At 41.5% G+C, this 21,183-nt stretch overlaps 1 protein-coding gene across 6 annotated transcripts in view; it reads left to right on the top strand.

Annotated features, from left to right (window-relative positions):
- The window catches only part of arhgap32b (Rho GTPase activating protein 32b), a 110,488-nt gene that overhangs the window by 41,566 nt on the left and 47,739 nt on the right, over window positions 1-21,183 (top strand). For all 6 annotated transcript variants that reach the window (XM_075486586.1, XM_075486588.1, XM_075486589.1 and 3 more), the window contains exons 3-5: window positions 5,156-5,261; window positions 8,294-8,388; window positions 8,578-8,662. In XM_075486586.1, coding sequence (XP_075342701.1) covers window positions 5,156-5,261; window positions 8,294-8,388; window positions 8,578-8,662 — 286 coding nt within the window. The remainder of the gene's footprint in view (window positions 1-5,155; window positions 5,262-8,293; window positions 8,389-8,577; window positions 8,663-21,183) is intronic.

Raw genomic sequence — 21,183 nt, forward strand, 5'->3', positions numbered from 1 at the left:
GGTCATAAAGAATTATTTGAACAAACAAAATGGATTTGTCACTGTATAAAAGCACGTGAGGGCACTGAGCAAATGTTTACAAAGCGTTTCTAATAGGAATCTCCGAACACTGCTGTGAACTCTGAAAGTCTATTTTTTTTTTTTTTTTTGAATAGCAGTGCCCCACCAGTTATCCCTTAGATTCCGCATGAGTTCACACTTCCAGGCAGCTTGGGCCGCTCTCAGATGGGAAGCTGTCACAGGGCAGGAGTTGATCATGAATCTTTAAAACAAATGATTTTTAAAGTGGCTCCAAACTGAGCAATTCATCCCACAGCTAGCCTGGAGGTAAGCAGAGAGAAGTGGGGGATAGAGGCTCTAATTTGGGTGTAATGTTGGAGGAGAGGAGAGCGTGGGAGGTGAAAGTCCCCAGATAAATCTGCCGAGCTGTGAAAACATTCATAGTTGTCTGAACTCCACTTGTTTTGAATTCCCTTTGGAAGTTTGTTTGTACGTCTTTAGCTTGTTTCTCACTATGCTGGTTGGCAACTTCCTCCAAGAAGTAGCTCACACCATAACTAAGCTGATAAATGATATTTAAACAAGAAAGTAGAGAGCATGCACACCATTTTTCTTCTTCTGCCGTCTCAAATTTGACAAGTGATCAAAAGGGATCCTTGATTGTAAAACGTAATTGTTCTTTTGATTTTTTTTTTTTTTTTTTTTTTTTTTTTTATTCAAAACAAACTTCCTAATAGTGTGGCTAATTGTAAATAGCTACAGATGGACACTTAAAGCCCTATATGCCTTCCTGTGGTAGAAAAGTAGCTTTTCCTACTGGAACCACTGGCAGGAGACGGTCCTAAAGGTGACATATTATGAACAAAATCAGGAATTACGATGGGAATTTTGGATGGAGCATAAACCTAATGGTTGGCAATAATGTTCTGTGGTGAGTTGATTTAACAGCTCGGGCCTGTTCAATTGCATCACTCGCAGTGAGATTGTGACTAAAAGAGCGATCAGCAGCCGAGCTGCAGACGAAGTCCTGGAGAATAAAATTGACAGTCAGTTTGGTGACTGGTAGTTTGGGCTGTGATTGCTCGGCTATCTCAGGCTGTTTACTGTAAGCTTTTTTTTTTATATGGTAATAATGTAATTCAAGGGTTATTGAGTGACTGCTGAGCTCAAAAAGAAAAAGGAAGACCCACGAGGAAGAGACGGGTGGAGTAAGCCGGGTACTCCATGCCCTGAAACATGTCGGTGTGAGAAGAGGTGGAAATTTAGGGTGGAAGAAGGAAATGTTGGACTGTCTGCAGTGATGTGGGCGTTGCACCAGTCCGTCGACGTTCCAACCTTCACCGATGGTCACGAGTTGTGAGTAGGGACCAAAAGAGTGAGATCACGAATACAGGTGGTGGAAATGAGCCTCCTTTAAAGGGTCGCTGGGCTCACCCTTAGAGAGAAGCCTTGGGTATGTCCCACTGAGAGGAGGCCTCGGGGCAGACCCGGAACCTGCTGGAGATGTATCTCTCGGTTGGCTTGGGAACGACTCGGCGCCCCCTCTCGGAAGAGCTTGAGGAGGTGACTGGGGAGAGTGAGGTTGGCGGATCTCTGCTTAGACCGTTGCCCCCGCGGCCCGATCCCTGATGGCCTGACTGTCTTTCTGTTGTATTTTTAAACCAAAGCGTTTCATGTAGACTTCCTGACATTATGTCTCCTTTATTTCCTAAATATCGATTTGCATTGACTGTTCGACAGCAGCGGCGGCGCCCTCCACGAGCGGAGTATCTCTTGGAGACTGAATGTCAGCTGTCACATCATCGGATCTCATTCAGTTTCCCAGAATAGTGCCGATTTTAACTTATCGCACGCTCTGGACGAAGAACTTCTTTTCTCACTGACAGCCCGTCCTTTCTTTTCTGTGTTATTTTGACGACTTCTCGGGTTTTAAAGCATTCGTAATGTTTTCAGAGCACAAAGTTCACTGGGCGTTTGGCTTAGTCTTCGCTTGTTTGTGGTCATTACCTTGTTTGCTTACCTTGCATTATTTTTGGTGGACGTTGAACGTGTCGGTGTCTTCCTTGTGCAAGAATTGTTCTACAGTTTGTTGTCATTACAGCAATTACTGTTTGTGCAATAATCTTAATGTTTCATAGTCTTAACTAGGGGTGTCACGGTGTGAAATTTTCGGCTCACGGTTATTGTGACCAAAATTACCACGGTTTACGATATTATCTCGGTAATTTTTTATTTTTTTTAGTGTTAACATTAAGGTGACCAGGTACCGATCCGAAGACCTCGAACAACAACGTTGTCTTACATTGCGCAATCATTTATAATACACGTGGTGTAATAAACAAAGGAACAGTGCATTTGAAAGCTTAGACCCTGAAGAATACATTTAGCACTACTTTACAATAAAACTTCAGATTTGCTCAACAATACCTTTTTCCCATGTCTTTTCCTGTAGGCCTACATTTCCCCTTTACCCGAAGGCAAAAGTTATTTCGAGCATTTCAGCTAAAACTATGTGTTAATATAACAAATATACCTTGCACTGGCTGTGCAGCTGCGGGTGATGGTCTCGTAGGTGAGTGATCAAATTGGATGTGTTGCTCCCTTTCGCGGATACCTTCCGCCGGCATGTCTTACACACGGGGGCACCGTCCTCCACCAGTTGCCCCTCAGAGTTTTTGAAATATCCAAAGTAGGACCACACTTCCGATTTTGAACGCTTAGAAGGTGGAAAAATGGTACCATCGCGGCTTCCTTCTTCTGCTGCCATGCTTAAAGTGAGAGAGTGTGAGAAAAGAACCTCGGACTAGTGGCGCCCGCGAACGTTCGAAAGTGTCACGTGTGCGGTGTAGAGCTCTAGTAACACACCTAGATAACATTATGTTTTGAAATGCAAAGTATTTAGCGCAGTAACAGTGTAATACAGTGTAACCGTGGGAGTATTAGGGAAATGAAAGCTCTCCCGGTGTAACAGTGGTGTAGTCTACGTTGAATGCAGGTATACGGCGTATACCCACCTCTTTTTTTGGGGGGATTTCCGTATACCCACCTAAAATGCTCCGTGTAGGCTACCCACTTAAAATTCGTTTTTCAATTTTTAGAATAGCACAGCCACGTTTCATCAACTACCACTTCTCATGGAAGCCTTGTTATAATTTAACAGTACAACGACAACACTTCAGAATAGCATTCATTCGGAAATTGCGGCAGTCAATCAATCTCCCAGGGATTCACTATCAGTGTTTTGACAATAACGTCCCATAGAAACTCTTCTTCTTTGTATTAGTTGAAAGCGGTGATTCTCTAACGCACAACAGCGCCCCCTATAGGAGTGGAAGGTGGAAAACTAAAATGGATGTGTTTATATATATATATATTTTTTTTATGTATATTACATATATAAACGAATGTAATACACATATATATATATTACAATTAATTAATTCTGACAGCCCTTGTGTATGTATGTATGTATATATATATATATATAACAGCCTCTCTCAAGATGTGATGGTGTTCTGCTGCTTTAAAACAATCACTCTGTTAGGTCTCGCTCTATGAGGGATGAGTACAAAGATTAAGTGCCACAGGGAGTCCCATTGCCACTGATATACACAGCACACAATCAAAGTGAGTTTATGATGTCCCTCATCCTGTCCCTCATGCATGCAAGGGGCAGGTAAGTGCAAAGCTGCGACCCATCAAACATGTTTGTCCCTTAACACGTTTAGACAGCATTATAAATGTGCTGTTACTGGAATGGCAATGACCAAGTCGTAGTGCAATATTAAAAGCCCTGTGTTATGTCATAGTATTGTAGTACTATGGTACTTAACTTTTCAATGACTATTACAACGCGCCACTGGAGGTACGGCGTGCATTAAGGGGCTACTATTGGTCCCGAGTCCCGACCCCTAGTTTGGTACCATGGGCCTATGACTGGCCAACTATACAGTATACCCACCTCAAAAAGGTAGACTACACCACTGCGGTGTAACGGTGTGCGGTAAGGTAACCCACCGAGATAACACCGTGTTTTGAAATTCAGAAGGTTATCTCACCGTCAAAATATTTTAGCGCGGTTACCGTGTACACCGGTAACCGTGACAGCCCTAGTCTTAACTGAGTTTCTCCTTTGGATGGTAAATGCTAACTAGAAACTATTCTAGTACAGATATAACCCTCCAATGTTTGTGTAACTCTGGGCTTCCGTGGAATTGTTAAACCGAAGAAAAAGGTTGTATTTTGACGGCACGATGAAGAAGGTTCACTGAGCAGCAGTGTAAAGTGATTTGGAAGAGTAATGAGTACAGGGAACGACTCATTACTGAACTTTTCTTTCCTGAATCTTGAACGAGTTACCCTTAAATCCAATAATCTCAGAGTCGATGTTTCAGCATTTGCTCTCTGCTGCAGATGGTCGTATCCTCTCTGAAGCTCTTTGCTGCTCTCATTTTTCTCTGTCTTGTTAGACTCATGTGGTTAATAGTTAAAATCATGCTTGAGATATTGTGTGTGTGTGTGTGTATCTTTACTATCTATCTGTCTTTTTATTAAGATGCTTTGTAACATGTTGCATGTAAATGATATTCATCATGTCTCAAACTGCTGATTATTCTTATCGTTGTTTTGTCTGTTTGTGAATTTCTTTACTTTTAAATTGAAAATGGAAAAAAAAATAAAGGCTTAGATTACATTATTTGTTTTGTGTAATCATTAGTAACAAAATGCATAGGTGATCAGTTCACAGTTTTACGTCTACAACCAAAACCAGCAACAAATGCTCTCCTTTGAGGGTTTGGCCCTAAGGCAGATTTTGACATTTAAAAACAAATATTGTCTTGAATTGGGAGTTACTTGCTTGTATCTTTAGACATTTGATTCATGATCTTGATCTCTAAATAAATTACTTGATAAGTTGATATATATATATATATATATATATATATATATATATATATATATATACACACACAAGTTAATGAGTCATTTAATGTTAATATGTGACTGATATATATTTCCTTTCTTTTCCTTTTTTACTGTTGGTTCTTTGCATTGTTTATTGTACTTTTTATGAACAGTATCCCAACATGAATTTATTATTATTATTATTATTATAAATATTCATAATAATAGGAACTCTGTGTGTTGCTTATAGGAGTCTGAGGCCTGGACGTCACCTGGAGGACGACGACATCGTGCCTGAACTCGCTTATATCCATCCCAGAGATAGACCTGACTGGGAGGAGACCATCAGTGCCATGGTGAGGCACACCTCGTTTCCATGTGTATTTTTCATCAGAAACATCACTCATGCATCCACACAGTCCCCTGTTGAGCAAACGTCGTGCAGCCAGATGACTCCTGCTCGCAGGTTATTGGTAACGGTGCGTTAAAAAGCGAGTCCATTTCAGGGTTCGCATATTAACAAGAGGAGCAGAGATGCCAGGTCCTCCCAGGATACGAAAAGAAAAGCAAACACAGGGTTTATGCAGGCGACTGACTGATGGAGAACAGTTCTAAACCACGAGCAATGCTTGAGCAAAGGAGGCAGGACGCACAAAGTGTTTCATATACAGCAAGTCAAGAGTGGCACACGATGCTCAGTCGTGTTTGTTTTTGTCAATATCAATGCCACGTAGACTTGGATGTATCCCCAGTATTGATACGTTGTAAGGAACAAAGATGCAGGCGGGTAGAAAAGAGAATGAAGCGGCAGCATTTATCAGAACACACCATGCTGCTGTACTCATACACGGGTGCACCGCTCATTTTCTGCTGGGTGGAAAATCTCCGCAGGTGATCCGGGGCGCGTGATATGAAGATTCGCGCTCAGCCTCTGAACATGTCTAGAAAATGTCTGGGCTGCAGTGCGAGCATGAAAGATGCAAAATAAAACACAGACACAATATAATCTCTTTTCTCAGTAAGACCCAGTTTGGAATCTCAGTTAATGGACTTTTTGGCAATCTTTTAACACACAAGGTAACTAATGTGTGCAATCTGCAGGAGAAAGGACGCGTTTCATCGGCATCGACTGTGTTTGCAGCACGCTGACTATTTGTTTTGTAAAATATTCTGGAACTGAATTGCATCATGGTTCCAGGTCAACCAAACCGTGTCAGATCCTGATCTGCCCGCTCGCCGTCTGTCACAGTGTCTGCCTCTCGGCCGGCGGGTTCGTGAGATGCATCTTCTCAGCTCCCGAAACACCATGGCGCATTCATGATTAATGCAGGTGACTGTTGGCGTCTGAACACCACCCTGCTTCTTCGAACTCTGCTGTCTGTGTACTCGTCTCTCACATCGCTTCCATTCACCAGAAAGCATCATTCATTATTTCCTCTCCCACTGTTTTTTTTTTAAATTTTATTTCATTTTTTTGGTGCGGGTATTACATCCTGCATCAACAGCGCAGTGAAAATGAGGCCGTCGCCATGGTAACGTGCCGAGCCACCCGCGGTCGGCGCGTGGTTGGAGCCCTATCGCGAGTGCTCCCTTCGATCGGGCAACGTAGAGACAGAGAAACAACAATCTCACCAAGCCGATGAATATTGATCACAGAGGTGGAGCTTTTTGATACTGAAAGTCTGCTGCTCTTTGTTCAATACTTGATATGAGAGGGGCCGCTTTGCATTATGCATGTCTGAGGTGAGGGGAAGCACTAAGCAACTTATCGTAAGCTGTCACACCAACGCCCTGTTGCATTGTGGGGGATGGATTATATTCTGTGTTGAAAACAAAGCGTTCCGAAATCCCTGCATGATGACGATGAGCTGAGCTGCAGAGTATTTTCTCAGGACAGATGTGATCATATCACAGATTGTTTTTTTTTTTTTTTTCTGCTTTCACTCTTAATTCATGCTCTCAGAAGTTGTAAATATAATATTCCAATGTCTTATGTCTGTCAGAGACGTGAAGGTTAAAAGTCCTTCAAGGATTATTTACCTTGAATTTTGTATGCATCTGTTTTACTCCTGGCTATATAGGATGAGCAGAACGTGCTAAGTTTTAACACTTAAGCACTGCCTTTGAGCAGGAAGTAGGTTTTAATAAAAAAAATGTTAAAAATCCTTGCATCTGCCATGGATATAAACACATGAAATCAGTGCTGTGGCTAAACAGCCGCTGTCATCTCTGTCAGCCTGGTGCGGTTAAACTCGGACAGAGGAGGTGCAGGAAGTCAGAGCTGACCTCATCTGCCTAGCACCTTTACTGCGACACGCTCTGTGGAGGCAAAGGCTGACGACTGGAAACCTCTTTTTTAAGTTTTCTTTTACTTGGCTCACAGTTGTGTTGCAATTTTCTTTTTTCCTGCTGCTGTTCCTTAATCTTTCTTTCCAAAGCTTTCGTCCGCAGCGAATACATTCCACTGATCAAATCTGCAAGCATCACAATGAATTACGCTCACTTTTTGCTCACCACGTCTGCCTTATATTCTCAGTCTAAATTTGAACTAAATGAAGCAAGCATTCTCAATGACATGACTGTACAGATGTCTGACCGTTCCATTCAGCTTTTCTCAATCAAGTCTTCTAGATGCAAGTCACCCGCAGTGGAAACCCCAGCTACAGATGCCCTGTTTAATACTGTGGTAATACTCGGCCTTAAGAATGCAACTTTAGAACATAGGAACAGTTAGAAATTGTCACAAAGCAAGCCTAGTGAAGTACAGTTCCTTATTATTGGGTATAAAACTGACGTAAGGAGCCGCTCTGTGGCTCCAGTCCCTGTTTGTGTGGTCGCAAGTCGGGCTTCGGACAAGTTAATCTTATAAACAACTGAGAAAGAGCTAAAAAGCGATTTTAAAGAAGGGATGAGCTGGAAGTACATGGTTGCTGGTACTCATCGTGTCATGAGATTGTCCTGTGAGCCACAGCTTCATCTAACAAGAACTGCGGACGTATATTCATTCCAGCACCTGTTACACAATACACATAAAAGGCCTCATTGCTTTTCCAGTGCAACCTCTATTCCCTGGCTGATTGATTGGCACACGTTTGTGTTATGAACTTAACTTTTTCAGCTTCCTGATTAAACCATTGTCCTGACATTGATCTGAATAAACAGCATCACTGAAACTGGTGTGGTCTCTCACACACCATTTCACTAAACGAAGCAGTCGGTGCTGTGAACGATACGAGTTGCGCTTGAATATGGCTGGCGTTTGAATCCTGTTGGGTCCATGACTGTTGCCGCAGAGCGTCTGTAGAACAGTGCCAGAGATTTATTTGTATGTGTCATCCGTATCCCTGATATTTGTGTGTGTGTGTGTGTGTGTGCTTGTGGTTTTTAGGCAAGAAGCGCAGAGATCCCCGAGCTGAGGACGGAGCCCCTCATGCGCTCGAGCAGCAGCAGTACGGCCAGCATGAAGGTCAAGAATGTTAAGAAGTGAGCAGCAAACACTCCTCTCAGATCACGTCTCCACTGCCTCCTTTTTCCTGCTTGAGCTTCTTCTATTTCCATACCCTCCTCCACCTCTCACTCCTTCTTTTCACATTGCCCTCGCTTCTCCTGAACTTGTCACACACTACTGACCAAGTGCTAAATAAACTGTGCGTGTGTGTGTTACGTTTCCAGGCTCTGCTTCACCAAGGGCCACTTCCCGAAACTGGCAGAGTGCGCTCACTTCCACTACGAAAATGTGGATTTTGGCACAATTCAGGTACAGTCGTCGTGCTTTTTGAAAATGTCTTTACTGCATTGATGTGAAATCTAATCGGGTGCATCCAAAGCGATGAAAGTATCTGAAGCTGGAGCAGGACTGATGCAGCATGTGTTGCACCGTTGGGGTTGCAGGAGTTTGGTGGAGATATCTGTTTAAATTACAGCAGCACCGATGTCTGTCATGCTGTGGAAGAAGCTTTGAACACAAACTCACCCCAGTTTCTAGTCATTTCCCTGCAGCCTTGGGAAAAGAAAGAGATTCTGTTTGTAAAGACAGAAGTACGACTCGCACCTACTTCAAATGAGGTCAAGCAGAATTCTTTTTCTTCTTCACATCAGACAGACGGTTGTTGTTTTAAAGATTCTTGAACGTGCCTGTGAAACACAGCCTGACCTCAGATGTTTGAGATTTGCTGTCTTCACAGCGGACAAATGGCTCAAAGCTTCTATCTGAGGAGGTGCTCTCACCTTGGCTGAGCTGCATTTCTGACTGTCTTTGCTTAGCCTTGGTGTGTGCAATGAATATTTCCATTGTGCTCTGTAATACTTTAAGATCAGATTATTATTTTTGCTTTCTTTGAGGATGACATGCACAAGCTGTAGGTGAGGCCCAGATCTGATTCGCTTATTACCATCAAAGCTGTTATTTTCGGAGCCAAAACGATTGACTAGGATTTCAGATCCTCGACTCGTCGGAGGAAATGTTGCTGTCGTGTTTCTGCTCTTCGACTACACGGTAAACACATCCGATCGTCGGGCGTGCATATTTTTTTGAAGAACTTCCAAGAGTTAAAGCTATTAAGTCTGATAACATAAACACGAAGACATATTCAGGGTGATCTTAGCAGGCCCGCCGCTTTGATAACACATTTTAGGAGCGTCTGATGAATCTTGCTGAAGTGTTGTCCAGTGTTTTGGGTTTCATAAGGAGCTAAAATAGAGAAAATATTTGATTCTGCTGCAGCTTTTTGAATGCACAATGCTGACATCCCTGGAGTGCCTTTAAAATGGGACAGACCTCTTCCTTGCCTTCAGTGTTGATGGATATGTATTTACATTCGGGGATAAAATTGAATGGTTTAGTCACTTTAAATAAATTAGCCGTTGTTCTCTCACTTTCACTAAATGCATGCTGGGATTGGCCCCATTTCTGTTTTGATGCATGATACAATTAGAGGTGAATCCTCTGTATCTTTTTGTGGGGCGTCTTCAGCCTTAGTGTGCAAGTTTATTTTTCCTTTCTGTAGATATTTGAGAGTTTGTAATTATCGCAGCCGCTGCTCCCAGCCAGTTTTGTCACAAGTGAAGAATCCAGTAGGGGTCAGCAGTCAGCTGGATATATGACTTTTTTCTGTGTTCAAGGCCAAGCTAAAGAGTTTGCTTAAACTCTTCCTCTACTCTACCTGCGGGTCCTTTGTTGATCCAACTCGTGTTACTCTGCAGAATCCATTTGTGCACTCACTGCACACATTAAGGAACCTGTCTGCATGATTTGAACAGTCTGTCGTCCACAGACTGTTCCTCTGTTTGTTGTCCCAGCTGTGTGCGCTGACTGCTCCTTCTGGTACAGCTTTGTTGTTTTCATTTTGCTTTCAAGTATCTGCCTCTTTGTCTCACGAGGGCGTTTTCTCCCCTGAGCAAACTGAACCCCCGCCGAAACCCGCGTCTGTAAAGACATTAATTATTCTGTCGTGTCAGTTCGTATATTTCATATCTATGCTTGCCTCAACCAAACGTGTCTGCATGTTTTTATGAGTTGATCACAAAAAGCCTCGTGTTAATTTGTTCCGGAATGATTCCGACGTGGCATTAAGTTCAGCTTCTCTGATGAGGAAAAGATTGCTGCTTACTATCTGAATATTGTGCTGCTGCATGATGCCAATTTCTGTCTTCTTCAAATATTCTGATAGGATTTTCTATCTATATGTAGATTGACCCAGTGAAGTTGGCATATTTTGTGCATAGAGACCCAGAGCTTCAGTGTTTTAAATTACTGGAGGGACATGGGCTTAGCTTTGGCATTAGACTCTCTGCTGAAAGATGTATTATTTAGTTTCTGTGATTTAAAGGAGGGGGAAAAACAACCCAGAACCAAAGGACAATATGAGTCAAACATTTTTTATGGAGATCACATTTCAGTTCAAGGCAGCTATTTTCTTATGATGTTTGTATTTAAGATATTTAAGAATATTTTTCTGAGCCTTTTTATTTGCTCGTTTTACATTTCACATCCCAAATATTTTACACATTTTATTAGATGTCTGTTTCTTCTTTATTTGCCCTTTCTGTTCATAAACCTTTCGCTCTTTGTTGTCTTTTTACATCCGTGACAACTGAGGATCTGGAAAATGATCGACTTGTTTTAAAAGCGAGAAGATTTTTTAGAGTTATTTTAATTTCTATGAACTAAAATCAAGTGCTTCGGTTTCCATGCATTGACGTATTTATTCAAAGTTTTACTTGTATCATCATTTAAACGTGCATCAGAGCACTGCTGCTTTTGGTGTCAATTTGGAGATGAGCACTAAAATACACACATTTAAGAGCATCTCTGCCTTTGGTTTTTCATTGACCACATTTTTAGCCAAGCTCAATGCTCATCATTACCTGTACAGGTATTATAAATGACTAGCTTTGGGTGGAAAATGTCTTCCAGACCAAAGACATTTTTGTTACCGATCAAGCTATAAATCGTACCAGTAACCAGCAGGTATTTCTTCTCATTCCTACTTTATATAAGTTTAGACGATAACATCACATAGTTCGACAATTTTTCTTTAAAAACTGGTTAATCCCAGAAATTGTTGAGCTATTTATTTCGGGTTTTTTGTCGCTCTCCCTCACTGAAATTTCACACTGAACGGGATCATTTAAAGTTTCCCTGTGGCTGCATACTTACATCCTGCGATGCTGTCATCTCAGCAGAGCATACAACGGCTCCCGTTGGGGCCACCATCTTGCCAGCGCAGACATGTTGTTATATTATTATTTAAGGTCATGTGCACTCTCACTGTCAGGCATGTGTTTGGACTGTAGGAATTGATATAATATGACTGTGATGGTACAAACAAAGCTGAGTGATACTTGCGTGATGTTGCCACTTTATGCTGCAGCTTTTACTGGCCTCTGTTGGAGCGCCTTCAGGTCCGGTTAAAAAAAAAAAATCTCCTGATTACATAATGATATTATCTTTATTTTCTTTTAAAATCCTAATAATAAGAATGCTTATATGGCTTATTGCACATTCAAGCTTAATGTATCACCAATCCAGGATAGATTCATCAACAATGCACCTGTGTATCTGTGCATGGTGTGTGCTTTTGCCTAGTGTTAAACTGTCCCTATGATTTTTAATATTTCTTCCTCTTGTCCCTTTTTCTTAATAATTTGGTTGATCGATTGATATATTCTTTTAAAGACCACATCTGTGACATTAGCGGCGCCGAGGTCAGATGCAGCTGAGATTTACACGATGGAGCAAAGAGAGACCAGGAGTATAAAGATTGTTGGCTGCTGTTGGTTTGTCTTTAGCTCTCATCAGGATGAGTCGGACAACGTTTCTTTTAATTAAAAGAAGCTTCAGGCAGACTGCACTTCAGAGCTCTTGGTCATTTTACACCGGCATCACACTGAAAAACTGCTGTTTAGTTTGCACTAAGAAAGATGTTTAGGTCATCATGCTGTAGAAGTCTGTATTGATTTTGGCCCAGTGTTGTTGGTGCACTATAAAAATCTATTAGATGTCCAAATTTAGAACCCTATTAAACTGGATTTTAAAAAGTATATGAATTGGTATCGATTAACTTTGTGTAAACCTTAAAGTTGTTTCATTTAATCACTTCAAACGCTTGCTGTGACGGATCAGGTCCCTGCTGGTCTTTGTCATGTGACCATGCTGACGTGTTTGCTCAGTCCTCATCTTCAAAGACCTGAAGCTGTCCTTTGGGTGGCTTTCTTGAGATTTTTGGTACTTAAACACATAAGCAACACTCACAGATAAAGACATAGTCGATTAACTGGTGTCGGCCTCAGACATCTTAACTGGTAGGGGAATAGTGTTTGTAAGTTTTTATGTTGTATGTGAGAGAACCAGTGCAACCAGACAGCAGGACTGTAACAACTATTATCAGTACAGAATCTACTGAATATCTAGAAACAAGTTTAGAAACTTCTTAAAGAATAGAAATGATTATTATTACATTCCTTGTAGTGATTTTCTTTGTCAAAGCAGACTGCTCACCAAAGAGCACTTCCCACATTTGTACTTGTCCGTCAGACTTTCACACCCGTCAGAGATGATGTATGAATTCATGCCATCCATTCTGAATTCTTGACATTTTTCACTTGTCCGTTATTAGTTGTCGGAAGCCGAGTGTAGATCTAAATCCTCAGAATATGGTTACCAGCACAATCCTCGTTCAACCACACACACACACACAGTGGCGTGTGTTTATTATCGCATTTCTGCACATCTCAGTCATTTTTAGGACTCACTGTATGAGCAGTGACTAAAGCATCATTAAATGATGGTTTTTTTATGTTTAGACACTGGCATCATGGGGGGAGGGTCTTCATTAATACTAAAAAGATCCACTAAGAGTTTATTTACATTTCTCCAAAACCATCCTCTGTCCCCGGGTTTAATCACAAGAGGGACTAAACCTAGCCCCCATTCTGGATGTGAACTCCAATCTATGACGAGACACTCATGCTTTTGTGGACTCCATCCATTTATCCGGCCTGACCACCTGCGGCAGAGTGGTGTCATCTGTAAATGTTCAATTCAGAAAGAAATCTGCTGCTAAAATGCACTGCCTGGCTTGAAAGGGAGGAAAAAGGGTTGATCTGAGGTTGCTTCACTTGGTCAGGTGTAGGTTCTGCAACATTTGGTGCCCTAAAGCTGACAGCCTCACTGGACTGAACAACCTGATTCTTCCATCAATACATTTATTTTCCTTCCCTAATGGGATTGGCATCTTCCAAAGATGTCAATGCCAGGATTCATCAGGCTCAAACTGTGTAAAAGAGTGGTTCAGGGAGACATTAATTTCACACATGTATTGGCCACCACAGAGTCCAGGCGGTAACCACATTGCGAGTTTTATTGGATGTGCCGGAGAAGACTTTACGGAGCGCTCCAACGCTTGCATCCTTATTTAAAGATCTCGGTGAAAAATGAATGCAACTCTGGATGGGAATTAATTTTGTGACATCGTGTTAGCTTGTCAACACAACACTGTGACTAATACGTGCTGTAATCAAAGTCCACGGGCCAAAATAAAGTCGGCGGTAAAACTTATTTTGGCCAGGCGGTCGAGTGACAACATTTGCTTCAACAATGTAACTGGGAAAGTATTTTCTTTTAAAAGTGCCTTTTAGCTGGAACTCCTCTGGCCTGGCACACTGACAGCGTTTTGGCTCATTGCTGCTGTGTTTTATGAATATTTTTTTTTTGACTGGATCATTCTCTGCGTTGTATAAATACCGCTAGAGGGAAGACATTTACGATATGATGGACCGGCTGCGTCTGGCAACAAACAAATATGAAATTCAAGGTTCTTTAAGTTGGACATTGTGCTGTCTACTGTAGCAGCAGCTGAACTTGTTAACCCTGTCCACATGTTGTTTATATTGAGCAGTTCATTGTTCCAGGGCGATGGCTGTTTGCCTGAACCACCATGTGAATCTACGAAGGGAGGAACTCTTTCTGAACTTCCCTTTATACAAATAGTTTTCTCTCCTTGACGCCTCGGTCCGTCCCCTTCGGCTCTCCCACAGCCCTGCAACACAGTGACTGCATGAAAGTGTGCAGCTGAGGCACCTGCCAAACAATTGTGTCGACTTCATCACTGCTGCCAGTCGGCACTGCTCCTACATAATAGATCCAAGACCTAACATTTGCTCTGCCATGTTGCACGTGGACCACACAACCGCCACGGACTGGTTTGGTCTCAGAGTTGTGGAGATTAATACAAAACTTTAAGAAATTCGTCTTTTGAAGTTGGAACTTTTTCCTGTGTCCACATTAAATTCCAGTTTAATATACAGACATGAGGTATGAGGTCATTTGAAGACATCCCAACTTGATTATGCACCCTTTGCACATGCTCGTGATGCTCCAGATTTACTAAGCCCTCCAAATTGGCATGTGGTTGCAAATCCTAAATGGCGTCGAGGGGAGTGTCCAGTTCAATCGTTCTGATCTACAACGTCTCATAAACCGATATTTTATTCACAATAAAACATAGGAAACCTATAAAAATGTTGAAAGTGAGATAATCTTTTTAATTTGATGGCAGCAACACTTCTCAGAAGAGTTGCGACAGGGGGAGAAAAGTCTGGAAAACAAAGGGATACTAAAAAGAAACAGATGGAGGAACGTGTTGCAAAGAAATAGTTTAATTGGGAGCAGATCGGCAAATATGATTGAGCATAAAAAGGGCACCTTAGAGAGGTAGAGTCACTCAAGTAAAGAGGGGCAGAGGTTCAGCAATAAAAAAATAAATAAAAACACATCTACAGGATTATGTTCCTCAATTGGTTGCTCTATCGTCTACAGTACTTTCAAAAGAGAAAGAAAACATCTGTGTGTGCAAGAAACACGACAGAAAATCCATATTCATCTGGAAAGTCTCCATCAATGCTGAAAGGTAATATTCAAGTTTTAGAGCAACATACGGACCTGCCTGCAGTCCAGATCTTTCCCCAGCTGAAACACAGAACACAACAAAGAAGAACCAGGACTGTTGAGCAGCTAGAATCCTAAATCAGACAAGAATGGGACAACATTCCTCTCCCAGAGATCCAGTGTCCATTTTAGACCGTGTCCTGACTATTTAAGAGCTAATTAAAGAATTGGGATTGTACAAACACAGAGCAGCCAGCACATTTCAGTAATGACTTGTGCAGTCTACCAAGGGCAGAGCAAATTAGCTTAGAGTCACAAACAGGCTGACCGGTTAATAATCAGGAGGCTGTAGTTCGCCAACGCTTCAGGCACAGCTCGTTTGTTGCTGCTTCCAAACGGGCCATATAAGCAGGACTCTGACCTGATTGGTTTAAATATATAGGAAACGCTCTTTTATTCACTTTAACGGCATTTATATTTGTTTTATTTTATTTTCTAGTTTCAATAAATACATGCGCACAGGCACCAAGTGATACTAAAATCTGTCCCATTGTTTCAAAATTAACATTTTCAAGCTCCTAAAAATCTGAGCGTGAGTGATCTGCGTGAGAAGAAGGGGCACGTTTGATATTACAATTCTATAAGAGGAACAAACATAAGAGACACATTATGAGTGTTATCGTCTCAGCCAGAGTCCGGACATTTAGTGCGGGTGTGTACAGAAAACTAAGCACTAAAGACATTTAAAGGAATGAAAACTGAAAACGCGGATTTCACCACATACAGTTTTTTTTACAGTGGTAATAAATGTGGCATGTGATGAGTGGCCTGAAACATTTTGCGTGAGAGAGGATGTGTTGGACAACAATCGTGACAATTAATCAGGGTTTAAAAAAAGGTACAAAAAATATTTTTAAACAAGTATATGGAAGAGGAAGTATGTTAACGGAGGACGATGAGGGATAAATATATGAACAGAATAGGGTTAATTGTTATATTGTAATTTAATTAGTATATGGTATATATGGTATATATTTATTTATGGGGATAGTTATATATATATATATATATTCATATTTACATTTATATTTACAAGGATATGTGTGTAGTATATATTTATTTTTGTGATTTATGTATTTATTTAGATATTTAGGAAGTGTATATATGGCATATATTTATATAGGTGTATTGTAGTTAGGATATTAGGAATATTAGGATATTCATAGGAAACTGAAGAGTAGTTAAAAAGGGGTGGGAAACTAAAAAAGTATTGTACTTCTTCCCATTCCTTTTTCGAACAATGTGTGGTGTTTTGTTATGTATTAGCACTTTATGTGATTTGATTTAAAAAAAAAAAAAGAATTTCTCTTTTTCTTTTGTATGTACAAATAGTTACATACATTTTCTTTTTTATACATGTTCGAAAATAAAAATCTATCAATCAATATCTATGAAGGAGTGCCCCCTCATGTTGACAACAGTGCATGCAGTCAGAGAGTTTGTGACTTCTGTGTTGGGATGAATGAGAGCAGCAGGCTGTATGTATGCGAGCAGCCACCCGTGTGATGCAGACGGGCGCACACCCTCAGCTTGGTTCCATGTGTTGCTGTTCAGCTGATGTTTCTCAGCTGCTCCCGACTCCAGACCGCTGACTGGAGCACCCCCCCCCCCCATCCATACTGCTCTCACGCCAAGAGACCTGCATAAAGGATGAAATCCCTCCCACAGTGGGATCCAGTACCGATAACAAAAAATCTGAATCTTCATCAATTTATTTGAGTTGTAGACTTGGATGACGTTTCCGATAGGTCTCTGCTGAAAGTGATGGGCTCGTCCTCCAGAGAGATGATGTCAAACCCTCCATCACGTGTTCATTCAGAGGACTGCTATCCACTGCACTTGAGCTGAGGATGATGTAACTGTTTGACTCATTCTGCCCTTGTTAGTGAAAACAAAAGACCAGCCAGAGCTCACACACAAACCTCCTCTGTTGTTTGGAGGTCAGCATCTTCGAAGGATTCTTAAAGCAGCACTGAACCTCTAGCTGTCAACAAAAACTGGTCAATGGCAATGCTGCATACTGATTAGGATGTTAATCTTTATCGTTATGAGGTTATTTTTTTAGTTTTCAGGCATTGTTTTCAAGATCCTGATGCAGAATTTGAAAACTGATTAAAAGAACTGTTCAGAAAGGTAGCGGACAGCAAAGCTTTACTGAGCGAACAGTTTCACTTAAAGCGGTGCTTAGAAGTAGACGACTCAGAGCGGGCATCATTTTGCAACCCTTCAGGTTTTGTGACCTCTAAGTTTTAAGCCTGTTTAAGTCAAATTTCTTCGAAGAAATGACACACTTTTTAACAAAGTTTCTGTGTCATACACTGCCTGCAGTGGCCAGTTGGTGTCCAACTGTACATTAGGGTGCAGTCAATAGATATTTGTCATGTACCAAGTGCAATTAAGACTCCATTAAATTACAGAAAAAGTGCAGTGATCGCAGTACTATAGAGTTTAGGCAGTACAATCTTGTGTGTGTGTGTGGTGAGGAAAAAGGGGGGAGGGTCACCGGGAGAGAGAGTTCAGCAGGGAGACAGCTGTTGTAAAGAAGCTGTTCCTGAACCTGGTGGTCTTAGTCCAGAGGCTTCTGTAGCGCCTCCCAGAGGACGGGGGGGGGGCAAACAGTCTGTGAGATGGGTGATACGAGTCTTTTCCGATGTCGTGCGCTACCCTGAGACGACGCTTCTTACATGCGTCTTCGATGGCAGGACGTGGGGCTCTGGCAAAGCAAAGGCGCTGGGTGATTTCCACCACCTTCTGCAGCGCCTTTCTGTCTGAGACGGAGCAGCTCCCAGTAGGATGTCCTCGATGGTGCAGCGCACATTTAAAGCAACCACAGTTGACCAAAGTGCTCCACAGAACAGAACCAAAAATCAGAAAAGGAAGCTAAAACATATAAACAGAGACTGATTAAAAGCACGTAAAAGCAAAAAAGACAACGCCGTGTAAAATGTGACAGAAATCACTTTCTTAAAAAGCAAAAAGCAGATGGTACACTCACCTCTTCCCGAGATGATTTCATATCTGCATACAGATGAGCTCTGTATGCTCCCAGAGTGATGCTCTGTCTTGATATAGCATTTGCAGCCTGGCTAGACTGATTTATTTCCCTTTCCTCCTTCACACTTGACAAATCGTGCTCTCCTCTCCTGTCTGACCTGGGGGGGAAATGCCTGGGATGTGGGAACATTTTAACTGCTGAGCTGGCTGCTAACTACTTCACTTGGATGCACGTAAAGCTTGTTTGGAGCACTTTTACACCCCACTGTGGCCTCATGAAAATGATGTGTGGATCAAGAGAGCCTCTTGACAGTGGATGTTTCTGGTGTTTTCTGCATTCCTCTTTTTCTGTCAAACTGGATTGGATACACTACTACACTTCAGTAGTAGTGTATCCATTAAAGGAGAAGTTTTTTTTTTTTTTTAAACCTGGACCTTATTTTCTGGCATAAAATATACGCGGATCTAAATATCTTCTGAAGGATGCCGACTTTCACCAAACTGTTATCGGTGGGTAGATGAACGTATTTTATGCCAGAAATAAGGTCCGTGTTTAAAAAAGCCGAACTTCTCCTTTAAGGCTCACACATTAATGACCCGTTTCGACTGAAGCCCTGGCTGTACATTATCTGACTAAGCGGTGTGTGTTATTGTAATGGTGTGGCTGTGTGTGCAGAACGGCCTGAATTAGCTGGACACACGTATTGACAATCGACTCTCTGCACTAAGGTGGAAATCCATTTCATCCCCACTCGGCGTCCTTTCCATTGGGGGTTATTCAGCATCTGATCGTGCTCTTTCATTCATACTGTGTGCGTGTACGCACGCTACAGTAATGGGATTTGTTTTGTGCTCGAAGCCGTGATCTCATCCCCTCGGCAACCTCTCTGTAACTAAATTTTATTGTACAGTTTCATACCAGATCCATTTTTATAGCTTAAGTAATGATTTTAGATGTAGCCCCCTTCACACTTCCTGTACCTCTGAAGAACTGCAGCAAAGCCCCACAGAAACACCCCCCCCCCCCCGGCTCTGCAGTCTGACAAAAATACCACAGTGTGAAAATGGGATCATGGGAGAACGTTTGTTATTTTTATGCACGATGTTAACCTTCCGGCGTGGTTGGTTGTTTGTCTCCTTTGTCTCCATATGGCCCTGTGATGGACTTGCGGCCTGTCCAGGCCTGTCCCCGCCTCTCGGCCAGTGACCGCTGGGATAGGCTCCAGCCTCACACCCCCCCGCACCCTGAGTTGGTTTAAGCAGGTGTAGAAAATGGAGCATGGATGTTAACCTTCCATTTTTTTTTTTTGGCAAATTTCCATCCCTGCGTCTTTGAAAACAACTGATTATTATGAGGCTCTAACTTCTCATCACATGTAGACGAGTGATTATTACAATTCATCAAGATTCGTTTTGAATTTTTTTGTCTAATGACCTGATTTGTTGGCGTAACCATTACAACTTGTTTTAGCTCGTGAGCCAGTTGTAGTTTGGTGTCAGCAGGTTTTTCTGCAGCCTCTTCTGAGACCGGAATGATGAATGTGGCTCAGATTCTCAGTAAAATGCCCATTAGATGGATGGTGATGAGCTCGCATTGATGCTGCCTTCACGTATGAATTGTGATTGTGCACAGCCGGTGTCTGCTTTTAAAAGTTAGAACAGCTCTTTCTCTTAGTGTGCAGTTGAACATCATCAGCTCTCTTGTGCCAGAGTTGTAGCAGAGCAGGAGGTGCCTCGTGGGGAATGTAGTGAAAGCTGCTGCTCATCTTTTAGAGCGATTAAAGCAACATGATTGGAATTGGCGAGGAATCATCTGGATCATACTGTGGGTATCTTCATTAACCACATTATGCTGCAATTTTGCTTCAGTTAGGAATATTGTATAATTTTGGCATTCGAGTTTTAACAGGCACACTGGAAAAAATCTAAGTCTTACCAAGTATATTTGTCTCATTTCTAGTCAAAATATCTCATTACACTTAATATAAGACGCAACTGCATAACAAGTACTATTTCAGCAAGATAGACTTGTTTGAAGACAATACATCTTGAATATCTTGTTAAATGAAAAAGTCTTGAAAACAAATTGTTTTGAGTCACATATCATATGAAACAAGCTTTTTTTTTTTACATTTGAAGAGGTTTTTAAGTTAATTTCAAGATCACTTTTATCTCAAAAGTCCTAAATATCACATCTTATTTCAACAAATCTTGACAAGCCGATTTTCACTAGTTCACTAGTTCCATTGGCATATTTATTTTTGCTTATTTCAAGCAAAAACGTCTTGTATTTGCTGTTTTTTAACTTATTTTTGGAGGGACATTTTTTCCAGTGCACTGCAGTGGTTCATATTTAGAGAAATGTTTCTCCTGGATAGGTTAAAATGAGCTAAAATGTTATTTTCCATTGAATAACAAACTAAAAACACATTTTGATACTCGGATTTATCAGCGAACAGCTGCATCATTCGACATACCTGATTATTCCAACTACAGATGTTGTTAATGCATAATGAGGGAAACAAATATTGTGGGATCAGACAGAAAAAAAAAATGTCCATCTTTATGCTGTTCGCTTCTGTAACATTTCCTGGAGCGTCAGTCATCCCCACATGTAACGTCCAATCTGTCACTGTTAAAACAGAAGAGAGGCCTGGATAAACTAGGTCTTCACTGCATTATCATGTTGATATTCGTAAGTAGTAGAGAATAAATGGAAGCTTTGCTGGGGCAGCTGGTCGGAGCAGAAAACCGCAGCGAACTGGGAGGAAAGGATTACGTTGAACTAGTTAGAGAAACTATTCTAAGGTTAAAACGAAGTGAATTATGTTAAGATT

This window comes from Odontesthes bonariensis, chromosome 16 (genome assembly GCF_027942865.1).
Source record: "Odontesthes bonariensis isolate fOdoBon6 chromosome 16, fOdoBon6.hap1, whole genome shotgun sequence".
Classification (NCBI taxonomy): domain Eukaryota; kingdom Metazoa; phylum Chordata; class Actinopteri; order Atheriniformes; family Atherinopsidae; genus Odontesthes; species Odontesthes bonariensis.